Source organism: Malania oleifera, chromosome 4, assembly GCF_029873635.1.
Source record: "Malania oleifera isolate guangnan ecotype guangnan chromosome 4, ASM2987363v1, whole genome shotgun sequence".
NCBI classification, from domain to species: domain Eukaryota; kingdom Viridiplantae; phylum Streptophyta; class Magnoliopsida; order Santalales; family Ximeniaceae; genus Malania; species Malania oleifera.
Genome location: NC_080420.1, coordinates 3,521,547 through 3,536,593, shown reverse-complemented (window position 1 = coordinate 3,536,593; position 15,047 = coordinate 3,521,547). Strand labels below are relative to the sequence as shown.

At 37.6% G+C, this 15,047-nt stretch overlaps 2 protein-coding genes across 3 annotated transcripts; one reads left to right on the top strand and one right to left on the bottom strand.

Annotated features, from left to right (window-relative positions):
* Positions 1 to 487: 487 nt before the first annotated feature.
* Positions 488 to 10,603, top strand: LOC131152861 (inositol transporter 4). 2 transcript variants are annotated; one of them, XM_058104798.1, is made up of 7 exons: positions 488 to 747; positions 5,085 to 5,322; positions 6,969 to 7,039; positions 7,145 to 7,480; positions 8,454 to 8,561; positions 8,970 to 9,581; positions 10,001 to 10,603. In XM_058104798.1, the coding sequence occupies exons 2-7, from the start codon at positions 5,190 to 5,192 to the stop codon at positions 10,487 to 10,489; spliced, it is 1,749 nt and encodes a 582-aa protein (XP_057960781.1). In that variant the 5' UTR covers positions 488 to 747; positions 5,085 to 5,189; the 3' UTR covers positions 10,490 to 10,603. The 2 variants fall into 2 exon arrangements, with proteins under 2 accessions (XP_057960781.1, XP_057960780.1); XM_058104797.1 differs by lacking the exon at positions 488 to 747 and adding an exon at positions 2,579 to 4,507.
* A 1,719-nt stretch (positions 10,604 to 12,322) lies between these two features.
* Positions 12,323 to 14,657, bottom strand: LOC131152860 (U-box domain-containing protein 4). The gene is made up of 2 exons (XM_058104796.1): positions 13,167 to 14,657; positions 12,323 to 12,773 (listed from the first exon to the last, which is right to left on the bottom strand). Exons 1-2 carry the CDS (start codon positions 14,481 to 14,483, stop codon positions 12,711 to 12,713), a joined length of 1,380 nt encoding a protein of 459 aa, XP_057960779.1. The 5' UTR covers positions 14,484 to 14,657; the 3' UTR covers positions 12,323 to 12,710.
* Between the last annotated feature and the right edge of the window lie 390 nt (positions 14,658 to 15,047).

The window sequence follows — 15,047 nt, the reverse complement described above, 5'->3', positions numbered from 1 at the left end:
AGGCATGTTTGGAACTTAAAAATGGTAGGAATATATATATTAATATATATAAAACAGAGTAATAAATAAAAATCAATTTTATGCATTTGAAGTTTCTTTATTTTTTAACATATATATTTAAAAAATAATTTGTAATAACATTTTGATATAAAAATACAATAAAAAACAAAACAAAATTTTCCCTTATTATTTCCTCCACTTTGCTAAAAAAAAAAAAAAAATTTCTGGATCGAAATCAATCATTTCTAACTTCCAAACGGCCGGGATTTTATTAGTAATAAAAAAATTTCATCATTTTTATTTTTATGGTGGTCGTGCATGAGAGATCTTCCATCTCTAAACTCACGGTGGTCCATTAATGGCGGATAAGGGGATTGCCAGACCTCTGCTGTCCTTCTCCACACCCAACACTTCAATTCCCAGCCCTTCTTAATTTGTCTTTTCCCCAAGTAGCACTCCAAATTGATTCAAAGCTGTTTGATCAAAAATCCTAGCTGGGTCTCTTCTCACTTCTCTCTCTCTCTCTCTCTCTCTCTCTTTAAAAACCATAAAAGAACTATTCTAGCTTGCGCAGTCAAATTCATCACCATCTCCCTCTCCCTCCTTATCGAACTTCTAGGAAGGGGAGGGGGGGAAGTCCCTGGTTATCGAACCAGTATTTGACGTCGTTTCATTTGAAAGAAGAAGAAGAAGAAGAAGAGGAGAGATCAACCATCCACCAAGTTCCATCATATATCTCTCTAACTGGTACGACAGCATTAATTCATTCATTAACTAATCCTTCTTTTTCTTCTTTATTAATACTTTAATTATTTCTTTATTTTCATTTTTTTAAAATTTATTTCGTGTTAATTTGATTGAAAATTAAGCAGAAATTAAAAACCCATTTGCATGTAATTAATACGTCGATTTTTTAATCTTTAAAAAAAAAAAAAAATTCCTGTTCATGCGTTGGAATAGAAATATTGTTGAATTATGCTTTTGAAAGCGTGGGATTTTTTTTTCTTTGAACTTTGATTAATTTTGATTGGTTTTGGTTGAATCAATTTGTGTGAAATTCAGAATTTATAATTAATGAAATGAGACCAAAGAGAGAAACCTTGGGATTCTCTCTGAGCCTTTCAACCTCCCCGAGAGAGAGAGAGAGAGAGAGAGAGAGAGAGACGATGACATGCGACGGCATGCAGGGCGACATGGGGGAATGGGCTGTGTTTAGTCACACGTTTTGACCGCAACACGTGAGGCCCACTGGGTCTTCTGTGGCCCATCCATATGTTCGTGGGTCAACCTGCGGCCTAGTTGGGCCAACAATTTACTGGGCCCACTTGTGAGCCGGGCAAGCCCGGTGGGTCAACAAGCCACTATCAAATCTGCAGCCTAGATTTTGTTGCGGCCGGTGTGGGCCCCACACAATAAAATAATTTAGGTCATTTTAAATTTTAAATTTTAAATTTTAAATTTTAAATCTTAAATTTTAAATTTAAATTTATTATAAAATATAAATTACAAAAATATATTCATTTCCATTTTTGTTTCTGTTGTTTATTTTTACTTATATATGAAAAATTTTAAAATTATGTTATATAATTTTTTCATTTATTTTTAAAACCTCTTATTAGAATATTTTAATGGATAGAATCAATTTTTTTATTGCACTAGATCATTCATATTATTAACTTAATATGACAAATTATTTTCCATTCATATTAATTTGTACTTTTATTACATTAATTATAATTTTTAAGTATTATTTAATTCAAATATGAAAAATAAAATTTGTTTAATTAAAATTTAGTTTTTTTAAAATTTAAAAATATGAATCAAACAGTCATTAATTTTCCGTTTTTAATTCTTGCTTTGGATTTTTTTTTTTTTTTTTTTTTACAATTTTTAAGAATGATACGAAATGATCCCTTAGGTGTCTACGGATTTTGTGTTCTCTCTAATAAAATATCACCGCATATATAAGTTTGTATGACACGATATTATTTACGTGGCTCGATTTTATTGGATGACAACACATACTCTCGAAGCATACAAGTCCTTCACGTTTCATAGTAGGTCCACCCGGCACTCCAGCAAGCCGACACACTACGACAGCAAAATTTCTCTTAATTTTTGATTGTCTGTCATCATTATTCATGTTGTCGACCCTCATAATAATTTATTGAATAACAAATCATTAATGATTTTGTAATGCTTTTTTTTTTTTTTATAACCATTTTTGCTACATTTTTGAAGAGTAAAAATTATAAAAGAAAAATGATGACCACATATTTGAATTTGTTATAAATAAAATTATATTTATCTATGCATTAAAATTATGTTAAAAGGTTCAAACATGAGCCACATGATGCCAAGTTGTGTTGATACGATTAGCTTATCATGATCTCGTTATGTTTAAAGTTCTAGTGTCTCATTAGGTTAAGCATTACTTTTCTTATAGGCGGGGCAAGTGAATTTAATTATTAGTGGCAAAAATGGATGATAGCAGATATGATGATAATATTTTTATATGAATATTTTTTAATGTGGAAAAATAAAATATAAAGGCACGTTTAGCTACAAAAGAGTTTTATTTTTTATCTTAAAATTTTTAAATAATTACAAATTTGTCATATTAATTTTTAGTTTTCTTAACATTTGTATAGAAAACTTATTTATTTTCTTTTAAAATTCTATATACGATAATTAAAATCTAAAAATAAGGCTACTTTTTTTTAATACCTTAGAAAAATGAAAATGAAGAATAAATTTCATTTTTAGAAAATAAACATGAAATATAAACTTCATTTTGTTGTTTTTTTTTCATACAAGTATAAAATAACATTCATTTTTAAAAAATTTTTTTTAATATTTATATGAAAAAAATAAAAATTTGAATTTATTATATAAATATTTTAAAAAATGTAATTTTACATTTTTCAAAATAACAAAAATATATTTTTCATAATTAAATAGATAGTAAAGGATTATTTTACTTTGAATTATTTTATTTTGAATTTTGTAAAGACAATACGAGCATGTTATTTTTAAATGACTTAGAGTGAAGTCGTGAGAAAGGATTTAATAATTTTTAATCTAACAGGCGAAAACATTATCGATCAAGTGAATTAGTGGAAAAAAAATTTATGTAGTTGACTCAACCTAGTAGACTAAAGACTTTTTCTTATTGTTATTGCGGTTGCTGTCGATGTATTTTGTTAAAAAAAAAAAGTTTACTGAAAAGTAAAGCTTTATTTTTTAAATTTTCTAGCAATTTTATATTAAAATTAAAAATAATAAAAGTACAACAAAAAATAAGATAGCATTTCTATAATTTTTTTAAACACCAAAAAAGAAAAAAAAATATATTAATTTTCTTTCAAAAACAATAAAAATATTTATTGCTTTTATATTATTCTTATCTTATTGTGGATAAGGAGGAATTTGAAATTAATAATTAACCCAAGACCAAGAGATTAACGAGCACTAGAAACTATAAAAGTCCAAAAAGAAAAAGGAAAAAAGTAAAAAAAAAAAAAAAGGAGAGCGTGATAAGATAAAATAGGAATTGGGGTTGTTATGGTGCGTGTTGGAGCACCGTAAGTCTTATGGGCCCCACGTTCTCGGGCCGAGGAACGAGATCCGAGCGTCCGATCGTGGGGAATCATGCCTTCTGGGCCGTCCTTTGACCACGGTCCCACTCTTTTCACTTTTTCGTAAAGTGGATATATGTAATATTTATAATTATTTTTTTGATAATTACGAATTGAATGAGGGCTTTCTGCCATTTCTGTGTCCGGAGCTTGGCGCCGTCCATCTTTCCCGATAGAATCACATTGAAATTTCAATTCCCGAGATATAAATGATAATGTGCAGAGTCGAGAAATCCCCTAATTTGTTTCTATTTTTATAATTTAATCGAATGCAAACAGGGAAGTAATATGGAATTCACATGTAGATAGATTTGGAGGAGGCCGGTGGGGTGGGGAGAGTAAAGATGCCGTTCGAACTGGGAAACTAATTTTTTTTTTTGAAAATATTTTTTTGTGATTCTATTTTTTGATGGGTATTTGCTGGAATTCCTTATTTTCTCATTTCGTACGCACTTTTTCTATTTTCCATAATTAATGCATTCTGTTGTTTTTTTTTTTTTTTCATGAAAGAGTGTTTTGACTGTGAGTCTAATAAGGAAGGCTGGTCTGGCATTGAGTATCGCTAAGGATTTCGTTTCCCCCAATTCTCGCCTTTTGGAATCCTCAGTTTGTTTTTCTTTTTTTTTTTTTCAAAATTTCCTCTGTTGCGGATACGGTTTGCTCGAAGTTGTCTTTTAAACTTACGGTGCCCCTACCTGCTTAATTTGGATTTCTGCTTTAGCCTTTTTGGCTCTATAAATCAATCTTCGCCTCTCTTCTCTCCCTCACTTTCTCCTTCTTTATCTCATTCCCCTAGCTACCTTGCTTCCATCAGTTTTGATAATCAGATTTGATGCCTTGAAGATTTTTCACCAGCCTTGGAAGATCCGGTAATGAGTATGAAGGTTTTCCCGTTTCTGTTTTACTCTTATGCAATATGATTCAGTAGTATGACAGATTAATCCTCTGGTTAATCTGTCCTTTTTTGTTCAACAGTTTGTTTGTTAGTCTCTTCCCACACATGGGACAGCTTTAAATTGCTCAATAGAAGTGAGACTGTTTGGATCATGAGAAAAAATTGAAATAAAATCTTTATACTTTGCTTAGAAGTTGATGTGTTTGAACATTTCCCCCATTTTGCTGTTGAATTCTTGTGTCGTACCATGCCATCTTTCAAACTTTTGTTATGATGATATGAGCAATCCTCAGGTTATTCAGTGTGTTTGCTGTTCTACGGTTTGCTCTTTTTATTCACACTCATGGGTTTGTCTTGGATTGCTCATTTTATCTGCTTAATGGCAGTGGTGATTTTTGGATCATGAGAGAGTTGAAAGAAAATCATTATGCCTTACATGGAAAGTTAGAATTTGAATTTTTGATGCTGTGGTCTATGGGGGGAGACAATGTTAATGTTTATACTGCCTTCTGTACAATTGATGTGCAAACTTTTCTGGTTACATATTACAGGTTGTGTTTGATTTTATACTGTCTCCCACCCCATCTTTTTTTCCTTTTTTCTTTGCCGTCGCCGAGTACTGCGTTTGTTAGATCCATTTCTGCAAATTGCACAAGATGGAGGGAGGTCCCCCTGGCGCGAGTAAGACAGAATTTACAGAATGCTGGCAAAGAACATGGAAAACTCCTTACCTTATGCGCCTCGCCTTGTCGGCTGGAATTGGAGGACTTCTGTTTGGCTATGACACAGGTATTCACAAAACTTAACACATACAATAAGAGCAAGATTTTGTTTTCTTTGGCATTATGTTTCGAGCTGTTTATTTATCATGATTTGTGTAGCACTCGCTCTATTCCATATTAGTTTTCCTATTTTGTTTTTGTTTGTGTATACAGTTTTTTCAAAAGTTGAATGCACACAAAGAACTAGATTTTTATTTTTGGTTTGGTATCATGTTCTCAACTGATTATTTCTCATGGTTGGCTTTGCAGTTGCTTAATTGCATGGTTGTTTTCCTTTTTTGTTCCTGTTTGGCTACAACGCTTGTACTCCAAAAAACACAAATAGGTTGAATTTTTCTCTTTTGGTATCAAGTTTTCACTGATTATTTTTCTTGGTTCGCATGGCACTTGCTCCATTGCGTACTAGTTTTTCTTTTCTGCTCCTGTTTGGCTACAACACAGGTTTTTGAAGAATATACACGAAAAGCTAGATTTTTTTCCCCCGGTGTCAAGTTTTGAACTTCGCTTAGTACTAGCTTCATTGTGTACTAGTTTTCCTTTCTTGTTCTAGTTTTGCTGCTACACAACTTTTTCAAAACTTAAATATACACAAAGCGCTTCTTTTGTTTTTCTTTTTGGTATCATGTCTTGAACTGATTTTTTTCCCCCCATGGTTTGCTTCATCTCAATATTAGTTTTCCTTTTCCATTCCTGTTTGGATATGATAGTCTTTTTTTTTTGTGGGTTTTTGCAAAACTTAAAATATAAACAGAGTTAGATGTATTTCTTGGATAATGTTTTGAACTGATTATTTCTCATGGTTTTCTTTGCATTTTCTCCATTGCATATTTGTTTTCCTTTTCTCTTCCTGTTTGGCTACGACACAATTTTTCCAAACCTTAAATATGCACAAAGGAGCTAGAATTTTTTTTTAAATCATGTACTGCACTGATCATTTCTCATGGTTTGCTTAGAATTTGCTCCATTGCATATTAGTGTTTTCCTTTTTTGTTCTTGTCTGACTACGACACAGTGTTTGGTTATTCCACATCGGTTGTGGAAGGGACTGATGGTCAGTTATTAAGTATGAGGGAAAGTCTCACCCTTTGGACTAGTTTTTAGGATTGAAAGGCCCTAAACCACCCAACACTGGTATTAGATTTTGGTTTACCAACAGTCTCCCTGGTGTGCCGTACTGGGAGAGATCCCGATGTGTGAGGGGGAGATTTTTGGGTTATCCCACATCGGTTGTGGAAGAGGCTAGTGGTCAGTTATAAAGTGTTTGGGAAAGTCTCACCCTTTGAGCTAACTTTTGGGGTTGAGAAGACTTTAAACCACCCAATACACAGTTCTTTCAGAACTTAAATATGGCAAAGACGTTTTTTTTTTTTTAATTATGTTTTGAACTGATTATTTCTTATGGTTTCCTTGGCATTCTCATGGTTTCTTTTTTCTGTTCCCTGTTATGCTATGATGCAGGTATCCAAACCTTAAATATATATAAAGAACTAGATGTTTCTATTTGTTATTCTATGCAGTCTCACAATATTTCCATTTTTTTGCTCCATTCATATTTGTTTCTCTTTTTTTGTTGAAGAGCTTCTCTTGGTCTCGCTATTCTATACAATTAACTATTTTTTTGTTCATTTCATGAACTCTGGTATTGGAATTTAGGAGTCATTTCTGGTGCCCTCCTCTACATCAAGGAGGATTTCGACGCTGTCCAAAGGAAAACATGGCTGCAGGTAACTTAAAACAAATCAGAACTCATTTTCTATCTCTATTTGTAAAAATGTAAAACCAACCCTCATTTCTCAACTGGACTCATCATTTTAAGCACAAATTTGCAGGAAACTATCGTCAGTATGGCGGTGGCAGGAGCCATTGTCGGTGCTGCTATTGGTGGATGGATGAACGACAGGTTTGGCCGGAAAAAATCAATTTTGGCTGCTGATTTTGTCTTCTTCATTGGTGCAGTGATCATGGCTGCTGCTCCAACTCCTTGGGTCATTATTCTTGGAAGAATATTTGTTGGTCTTGGGGTTGGAATGGCATCTATGACCGCCCCCCTTTACATTTCAGAAGCTTCTCCTGCTAGAATTAGAGGAGCTCTTGTTAGCACCAACGGTTTGCTGATTACAGGAGGACAATTTCTCTCTTACCTTATTAATCTGGCATTCACCAGGGTATGTTCATTGAAGCATGTTTACTTATTGATAAGCACTTGAATTTCAAGTAGTACTGAATTGAAAAGGAAATGCTAGTTATAATTATTGAAAAAAAAAAAAAGTTAGAACTTCTAAATCTTCAAAATCTTATATTTTTTTTTATCTGTTTAATGGGTTGTTAGAATTATGTTGACCAGCATAGGTGTTTTGATAAGACTCAATTAAGTTGTGTGTCATGTATAGTTGTGTGTCATATGTATAGTTTGGGTTAGGCCCATGATGGCAAGTGACCGCCATTTCGGTATTTGGGCCAGTTGCACAAAGGGGAGTCAGTCAGTTCAAGCCTTGTGAGTGAGTGGCCCAATGATGTGCAAGCTCTCACCTAAATCCATATGTGCAAGCTCTCACCTAAAACTATACGAACATAAGGATCCTCCAGCCTATATTATCGTAGTTTCCTATCTAGCTGCAGCTAGATAAAGAAGGAATAGGGTAATTTGGTTTACATACATGAGTGCATGCGCACACGCACACACACTTGAAACACCAGGAGAGGAATCACATCAAGGGATTCGATGATGCAAGGTACGCGTTTATTTATTTAATTAGTTTCATGCTTCCATGCTTGTGTTTTTGAGATGGATTTTCTAGATATTTTTAACATGGTGACAGGGGGGCTACCAATGGAGGACTTTAGATGCCTCATATTATATCTATAGCTTTAAAAATTAAGATTTTTATTCTTGTTATGGAAAATTCAGATTATCTTAAGTTCAGTTTAGTTGGAGGTATTTTGTGTATTTCAGTATATTGGGTTCGTTTTGTAATTTTTCTCCATCTTCCTCCTCTTTTCTTCTTCTTCCTTCCCCTTCTTCCATTCTCCCCTTTCTCTCTTCCTCTCTGTTTCTAATGTCCTACATCACATGGGTAAATGGGTAATAAGGAAAAAGGTAATTAAACTCTTACCAACCTTTGATCGTCTTTGTCTCAGGCGCCTGGAACCTGGCGCTGGATGCTTGGAGTTGCAGGACTTCCAGCTTTAGTTCAGATGGTGTTGATGTTGTCGCTCCCTGAGTCTCCAAGGTGGCTCTATAGAAAGGTAATTAAAAATTTTCATTAATTCTTAATTTAGATTCAGTTTCCATGTTTTTACACTTTTGGGTCATATCTGCTTGCTTTCTATTGTTCAAAATTTTTCAAAACCTCCTCTTCCTAGCTGATTACTGTATATGCTTAATGAAGAACATAGGTGCATACAACAGTTAGAATCAAGCTTCTTAATAACACTTTGCCTTTTATGCGGAGTATTTCTTAATCTTTCGTTCATGTTTGGAAATTTAACCAACTTTTAAATTTCAAGTTTCTCAACATTTTGTAGTCATTTTTTTTTTCTCTGTAGAATTTTATTTACCTATTTGGGGAAATAATAATTTCTTATATACAAGCTTTAAGGACTAACAGTTAGGTGCGATGGTTGTATTTTTTTTTTATTCCCTTTGTTCCTCAGAATAAAGTGGAAGAGGCACAGGCCATCCTAGAGAAGATTTATCCTCCTCATGAAGTTGAAGGGGAGTTGAAAGCTTTGCATGAATCAGTCGAAGCTGAGAAGAACGAGGAAGGTGGTATTGGGGATGAAAATATCCTAACAAAAGTGAAGAAAGCTTTCAAAAATGATGTTGTCCGAAGGGGGCTCTATGCTGGGGTTACTGTCCAAGTGGCTCAGCAGTTTGTCGGTATAAACACAGTCATGTATTACAGTCCAACCATAGTTCAGTTTGCTGGATTTGCTTCAAACAAGACAGCTCTTGCTCTTTCCCTTGTCACTTCTGGTCTGAATGCTGTTGGATCCATTATCAGTATGGCTTTTGTTGATCGATATGGGAGGCGGAGGATGATGATTGTCTCCATGTTCGGCATTATTATTTGCCTTGTGTTTATATCCATTGTGTTCTTTCAAGCTGCTCTTCATGCTCCTGCCGTCAGCCAGTCTGCTTCCACACACTTCGGGACGAACTCTACTTGCCCAGGCTACCTTACAGCGCCCAATGCTGCGTCATGGAATTGTATGAGCTGCTTGAAAGCGGAGGATTGTGGGTTTTGTTCTAGTGCAGGGAGCCATGTAAGTTTGCTTCCTTCCCTTCCTCCCTTGGTAACAGGATGTTCATTTTAATTTTCCGACTTCAAATTTTGTCCTTTGATGGGCTTGGAAACCAAAAATACTTTCTTAATTTATAGGGTCTCCTTAACTTCTCTGAGATATTGAGAGATGTTGTTGGTTGCACTTATGTGCCCAGATGGTGAACAGATGTGTCTTAATGTCCCTAAATTCCAACTTTAGACCCCTCTTTTAACATGAAAATCAATACTTTGAACCTTTATCATACAAGTTGTCTAATCAAATTTTCATGGGAAGTTTCTTGACCAAAACAGAAGAACCACACTAGTCAACTAATTCATTCGTGCATGCTTCTGATGTTCGAGCACATTATTTTCTTTCTGCATTGGTCTCCTACTAACTCATTTTTATCCTTAAATCAGTATAATCCTGGAGCATGTTTGTCTTCAACCAAGGAACTAAAAGGTTTATGCAAAGCAGAACACCGCACGTTCTTCAGCAATGGGTGTCCAAGCAAATTCGGATTTCTCGCGGTTGTACTCCTCGGACTGTACATCATTGTGTATGCTCCTGGGATGGGAACTGTCCCTTGGATTGTGAACTCGGAGATATACCCATTGAGATTCAGAGGCATAGGTGGAGGATTGGCTGCTGTTTCCAACTGGAGTTCAAACCTGATAGTGAGTGAGACCTTCTTAACTCTGACTGAGAGCCTCAGTTCTGCTGGCACATTCCTCCTGTTTGCTGGATTTTCCTTCCTCGGCCTCATCGCGATCTACTGGCTCGTTCCTGAAACGAAGGGAATGCCATTTGAGGAGGTTGAGAAGATGCTGGAGAAAGGATTCAAACCCAAGTCCTGGCTCAGAATAAGAAAGAGGCTAGGCCCAAACAAGGAGGATGAAAGCAAATAGAGTGGGTGGGGCGCGGGGGGGGGGGGGGGGGGGGGGGGGGGGGTGGGTGTGTTGGGGAAGGGTGGGGGTGCATGTATCCATTGTGGTTTTGTTGCAAATAAAGAGGATTTTATGAGAGGACATTTCTCACATTATGTTTTTGTTTTCCGTATAAATATATAGATGCGTGGTATTTGGTGTTTTCAAGTGAGTTATATTATTAAGGAAAGGAGTCCGTTATTTCAAACTCATATAGTAATGAATAATAGAACTTATGTTTTATGTTATGTTTCTTATCAAGCAAGGTCATAATTCCCGGCCAGAGTGTAGCCCATTGGTTTCTGAAAATTAACCCATTTACTTCCCCTACTTGATGCATTAATTGATAGCAATTTTACTAGTACTCGCATGTGATAAAAATGTCTTTAGAAATTATTTCTCTTAATCTACAAATATAGCAATTTTTTTTTAAAAAAAACTTACATGCCCAGATCTCTATTTTCGTATTTTCATATTTGAATAAATTTTCATTCTAAATTAAATCTAAAAGCAGTAATAATAATAATAATAATAATAATAATAATCCTCATTTTTATTTTTCCTTCATGAAATAGTCAAAAGTCCTTACGGAATCCCATGTTGGGCCAATTGTTTTCCAATGACAATTGATTGTTTTGTGGGCATTGAAGTAAAACAATGCCATATGGTGCCTGGAGACTGTTCAACCAGCTTTGCCCCTTCTGTGTGCCAAATTAGGAACACAGATCACAGAAGCCTGCACATCTAAGCTGACACTTGACTTTGGTACACTCCCTATTCAATTCACTCCATCTGTCCCTGTTACAACCTTTGCTGCATTCAGGAACAGCTGCATCAACATGTGTGAAGATAGAGACCGTTCTTCAATTATTCCCCCAATCATTTAAGTTCACAATTCACACTTCAAATTTAAAACTTTCAATAAAATACAATTGAAAATTTTATCAAATTGATGCCCCGAATACAACTTTAAGTTCAATGTTTGCAATTTGCATTTTATGAATTCAAAGTCTGCCTACTAAACCCGAGTGCAGAAAAAAGTATCCCAATTTGGAGTTTCCATCAAATTACATACAATACAAAAATGTGTTACGTTTATCCCCAAACCAACACAGAATCAAAGAATTCAAAACAAAACAATGAAGTACGCTTTTAACACTGAAGTTAGAAGGGATGCCGACAGTTTGCTAAAAGAAGGGGTAGGGAGGAAAGGAAAGCACCTCCCCAGCAAGGTGTGCAAGGCTCTGAGCTTGCAACCATACGCCCATAAAGACAAAGGCCACACCTGCTGTGCCAGCTAATGACCCATTAATAAAGACACAGAAGGAAAGAGAGAGATGATAACATGATGCACAGTACACGTTTACCAAATCTGGGGTGGGGTTGGCCGCCTGCCCGGCGGATCAATTTATCCCTCTCTGGTAGGGCATGCAGCCAGCAGATGAGAGTATGAAACTGCACCACACCAAAGCCCACCAGATTGTCATCATGGAAAGCCTTTCCAGCAAAACTCACTTACCTCAGCAGTTTGATTTGAAAATTTGAATTCACCACTTGAAATTCAAGCCTTTGACAGATGTACCCAATTGTGAAAAAAATAAGAGATGGGAAAGAGCACCTGGGAAATGACAAGGACAACCCTCTTGCAGCTGGAAACCTCCACATCGGGAGGTCCATAAGATCAAAAATCTTGAATTTGGGATCCAAACATGAGTGGGGAATAAGGATCATGCATGACTAATGAGAAGCTTAGAATGAAAGTGAAAATGACACCATACATGAATATGACACAAAACTGAACTGCAGCCCATAATGTGAATTCCCAAATAGTAATTACTAATTACCATTAATTTCACAAAGTAGAACAGTACAGTAAGTAGACATTTCAATAGAATTTGGATCTCACCCAAACAAAACAGATGGATCACAACCCAAATCCTCAACCCAAACCAGAGGCAAACATTGCTTTTTTTTTTCCCCTTCCCTTTTAATTAAGGTAGTTAACAAAAGGGAAAAAAGAATAATAGAAAAAATATCCCAAAAACCTAGATCGCATTACAAATCTACAGGTCAGTATTTCTCATGGTTTCCTCATTCTCAAAAGACTACTCAGCAGTTCTGTACAAAACATTCAAACAACCCTACATACATATACAATCAAGAACCAATCAACCCATCAAAACATTACTACTACCTTCCTCAGTTAAGGACTAGAGGAGGAGGCCTCTTGTCTTGGTTCTCTCAAATACCCGAGAAGCATTTCAGCCTGCAAAATCAAATGCAAAACAAGGACCATCAAACTTAAGCAACATCACTGAAATATTATGCAATGTTGCAGGCACAATGAACATCCTAAAAATGAATCATGGATATCCCATTTCTCACTAACATTCAACAGTTTTCTCAAAATTTGTTATGTCTAAAATGGAACACAACGAACGAACATACATCGATAGAGTTAATGGGTTATGTTGCCTCATGATTTTAATTCGAAGGATATTTAATTGGTCATGATGAGTTGCTCAACAACTGCAATTTCTAAAATGAACATGCAAAGAAAACATTCATGAAGCTCGATATTAACTACCTATCAAACCATCAAATGATTTTGCAGAATAATCCATTCCAGCCACTAGAGTTACCCAAAAAAAACAGTCACCTTATGCTTGGCCCGAGCGCTGCCGGTCTGAGAGAGAGCAACGAGAGGAGGTATACCCCCCTCCCTCACAAGCAAGCCTCTGTTCTTCACGCTCTCCGCACACAGCTGCAAAAGTGTCAACACAGCAAATTCTTTCCCCTTCACAGATCCGTCCTCAATCGCCTCCACCAGCGCAGGAATGCCGCCCTCCTCCACAATCGCTGCCTTACCCTCTGGAACTCCAGCCAAGCTGCTCAGAACCACCATCGCTTTCTCCGCAAGCCCAGTTCCCTGCTCCGCCACTAGTGCCACCAGCGGCTTCACCGCTCCAGCGTTCACCGCCTTCTCCTTATTCTGCTTCACCGCGCACAGCTTGTACAGCGTCGTGAGCGAGTCTTTCTTGCCTCTGTTCGAACCGTTCAAGAGCAGGGCAACAAGCGGCGGAATTGCGCCGCACGCGCCAATTGAGATCTTGTTGTCGTCGATTAGCGATAAACTTAAAAGGGCGCAAGCAGCGTTCTGCTTCGAAGTCTCCGTTCCGGTCTTCAAGACGTACACAAGAGACTTGATTGCTCCGGCGGAAGTGATAATCGCTTTGTTGTCCTCGTGGAGAGACAGGTTCAGCAGAGCCGTCACCGCGTGCTCCTGCGTCCAAGGATCGGAGCAGCGGAGAAGAGGAATGAGAGCCGGAACCGCACCGGATTCTCCAATCAGAGCGCGATTGTCAGACCTGTTCTTCGCGAGCAAACGGAGCTTCGCGGCCGCCGATCGCTTCACCGCAACCGATGGGGACTGGAGCCCGTCGACGCAGATCTTGACCGTCGGTTGAAGATCCTCCGGTGAAATGCTCTCAATGATCTCCGTCGAGAAATTCTCGCGCTGTAGAAACCCTAGGCACGGCTCCGGCTCTGGCTCGGACGAATTCTCCACCTTCGAAACATCCTGTGACGGCGGAACACTCGCAAGCCTCTGCAATTCGCCCGATATATCACTGCTACAAGCTGAGAAATCGCTAAAAGCCTGCGAAAAGTCGAGAAATTCCTCCTCAGAAGCAGCCGATGACTTCTCCGATGACTTGGCAGTCCGCGAGGCCAGCTCGCCGAGCCGCATGTCGATGACCGAATCAGTCAGGTTCTCAGACACGCAGGTCGACTTCTCGCTGGTGAAGGAGCAGCTCCGGTCAGTCTGAAAGAGGTTGGACCGGATCGTCCGCATAGAACGGCCGAGCGGCCTCTGAGTCTTCAAGCTGAGCGTCACCGTCGATGACATAGTACGCAAAGCTCGCGTCGGCGGAGGAATGCGGCTCGCGTCCGCCGGAGAATCTTCGAGAGAAACCATATCGACAAGGCAAGTTTTACTACTGCCAAGGCTCTTGAGGTCGATTTTTCAGTGAACTTTCATGACAAGCTAGAGAGAGAGAGCGAGCTTAGAAGATGCGGCAGATGCCAGCAATGGCGGTTCTGGTAATTATAGACAGAACAAGCTGCGGATGATGAAGCTGAGCACCGTCGCTTTGTGCCGTTTGGGGATACCCGTGCAGGAAATGTCGATTCTATCCTTGATGAAAACGCACACTTTAAGTAATTTACTAAAGTTAGCTTCTGGTTAATTCTCGAGGGCGGGGAGATTTGTGGCAGATAAAGCGCCGTCGTTTAGTGGCGTCGGATCTTGCCATCGGAATGACGAGAGTGCCCTTGCCGAAACAGTACATTTAATTACGAAGTATCAGTTGAAGCGGCGTCGTTTTACGGATTCTGGTAGTTAGGGCACAGTTGATTCAACAAGTAAAGCCAGTAGGGGGTAATTTTGGAGAGGAGAAAAAAGCAGGCGGTTCGTCATACGACAGGAGTCAAGTGAAAACTGAAATGGCTGTTCCACCAAAAAAGAGAGGTGGGGGAGGCA

Coding starts and splice junctions, on each gene's coding strand:
- LOC131152861 (XM_058104798.1), top strand. CDS start 5,190: ATGGAGGGAGGTCCCCCTGGCGCGAGTAAGACAGAATTTACAGAATGC. Junction 5,323..6,968: donor TCTGTTTGGCTATGACACAG/GTATTCACAAAA, acceptor ATTGGAATTTAG/GAGTCATTTCTGGTGCCCTC. Junction 9,582..10,000: donor GTTCTAGTGCAGGGAGCCAT/GTAAGTTTGCTT, acceptor TCCTTAAATCAG/TATAATCCTGGAGCATGTTT.
- LOC131152860 (XM_058104796.1), bottom strand. CDS start 14,483: ATGGTTTCTCTCGAAGATTCTCCGGCGGACGCGAGCCGCATTCCTCCG. Junction 12,774..13,166: donor GCGCTCGGGCCAAGCATAAG/GTGACTGTTTTT, acceptor TTGATTTTGCAG/GCTGAAATGCTTCTCGGGTA.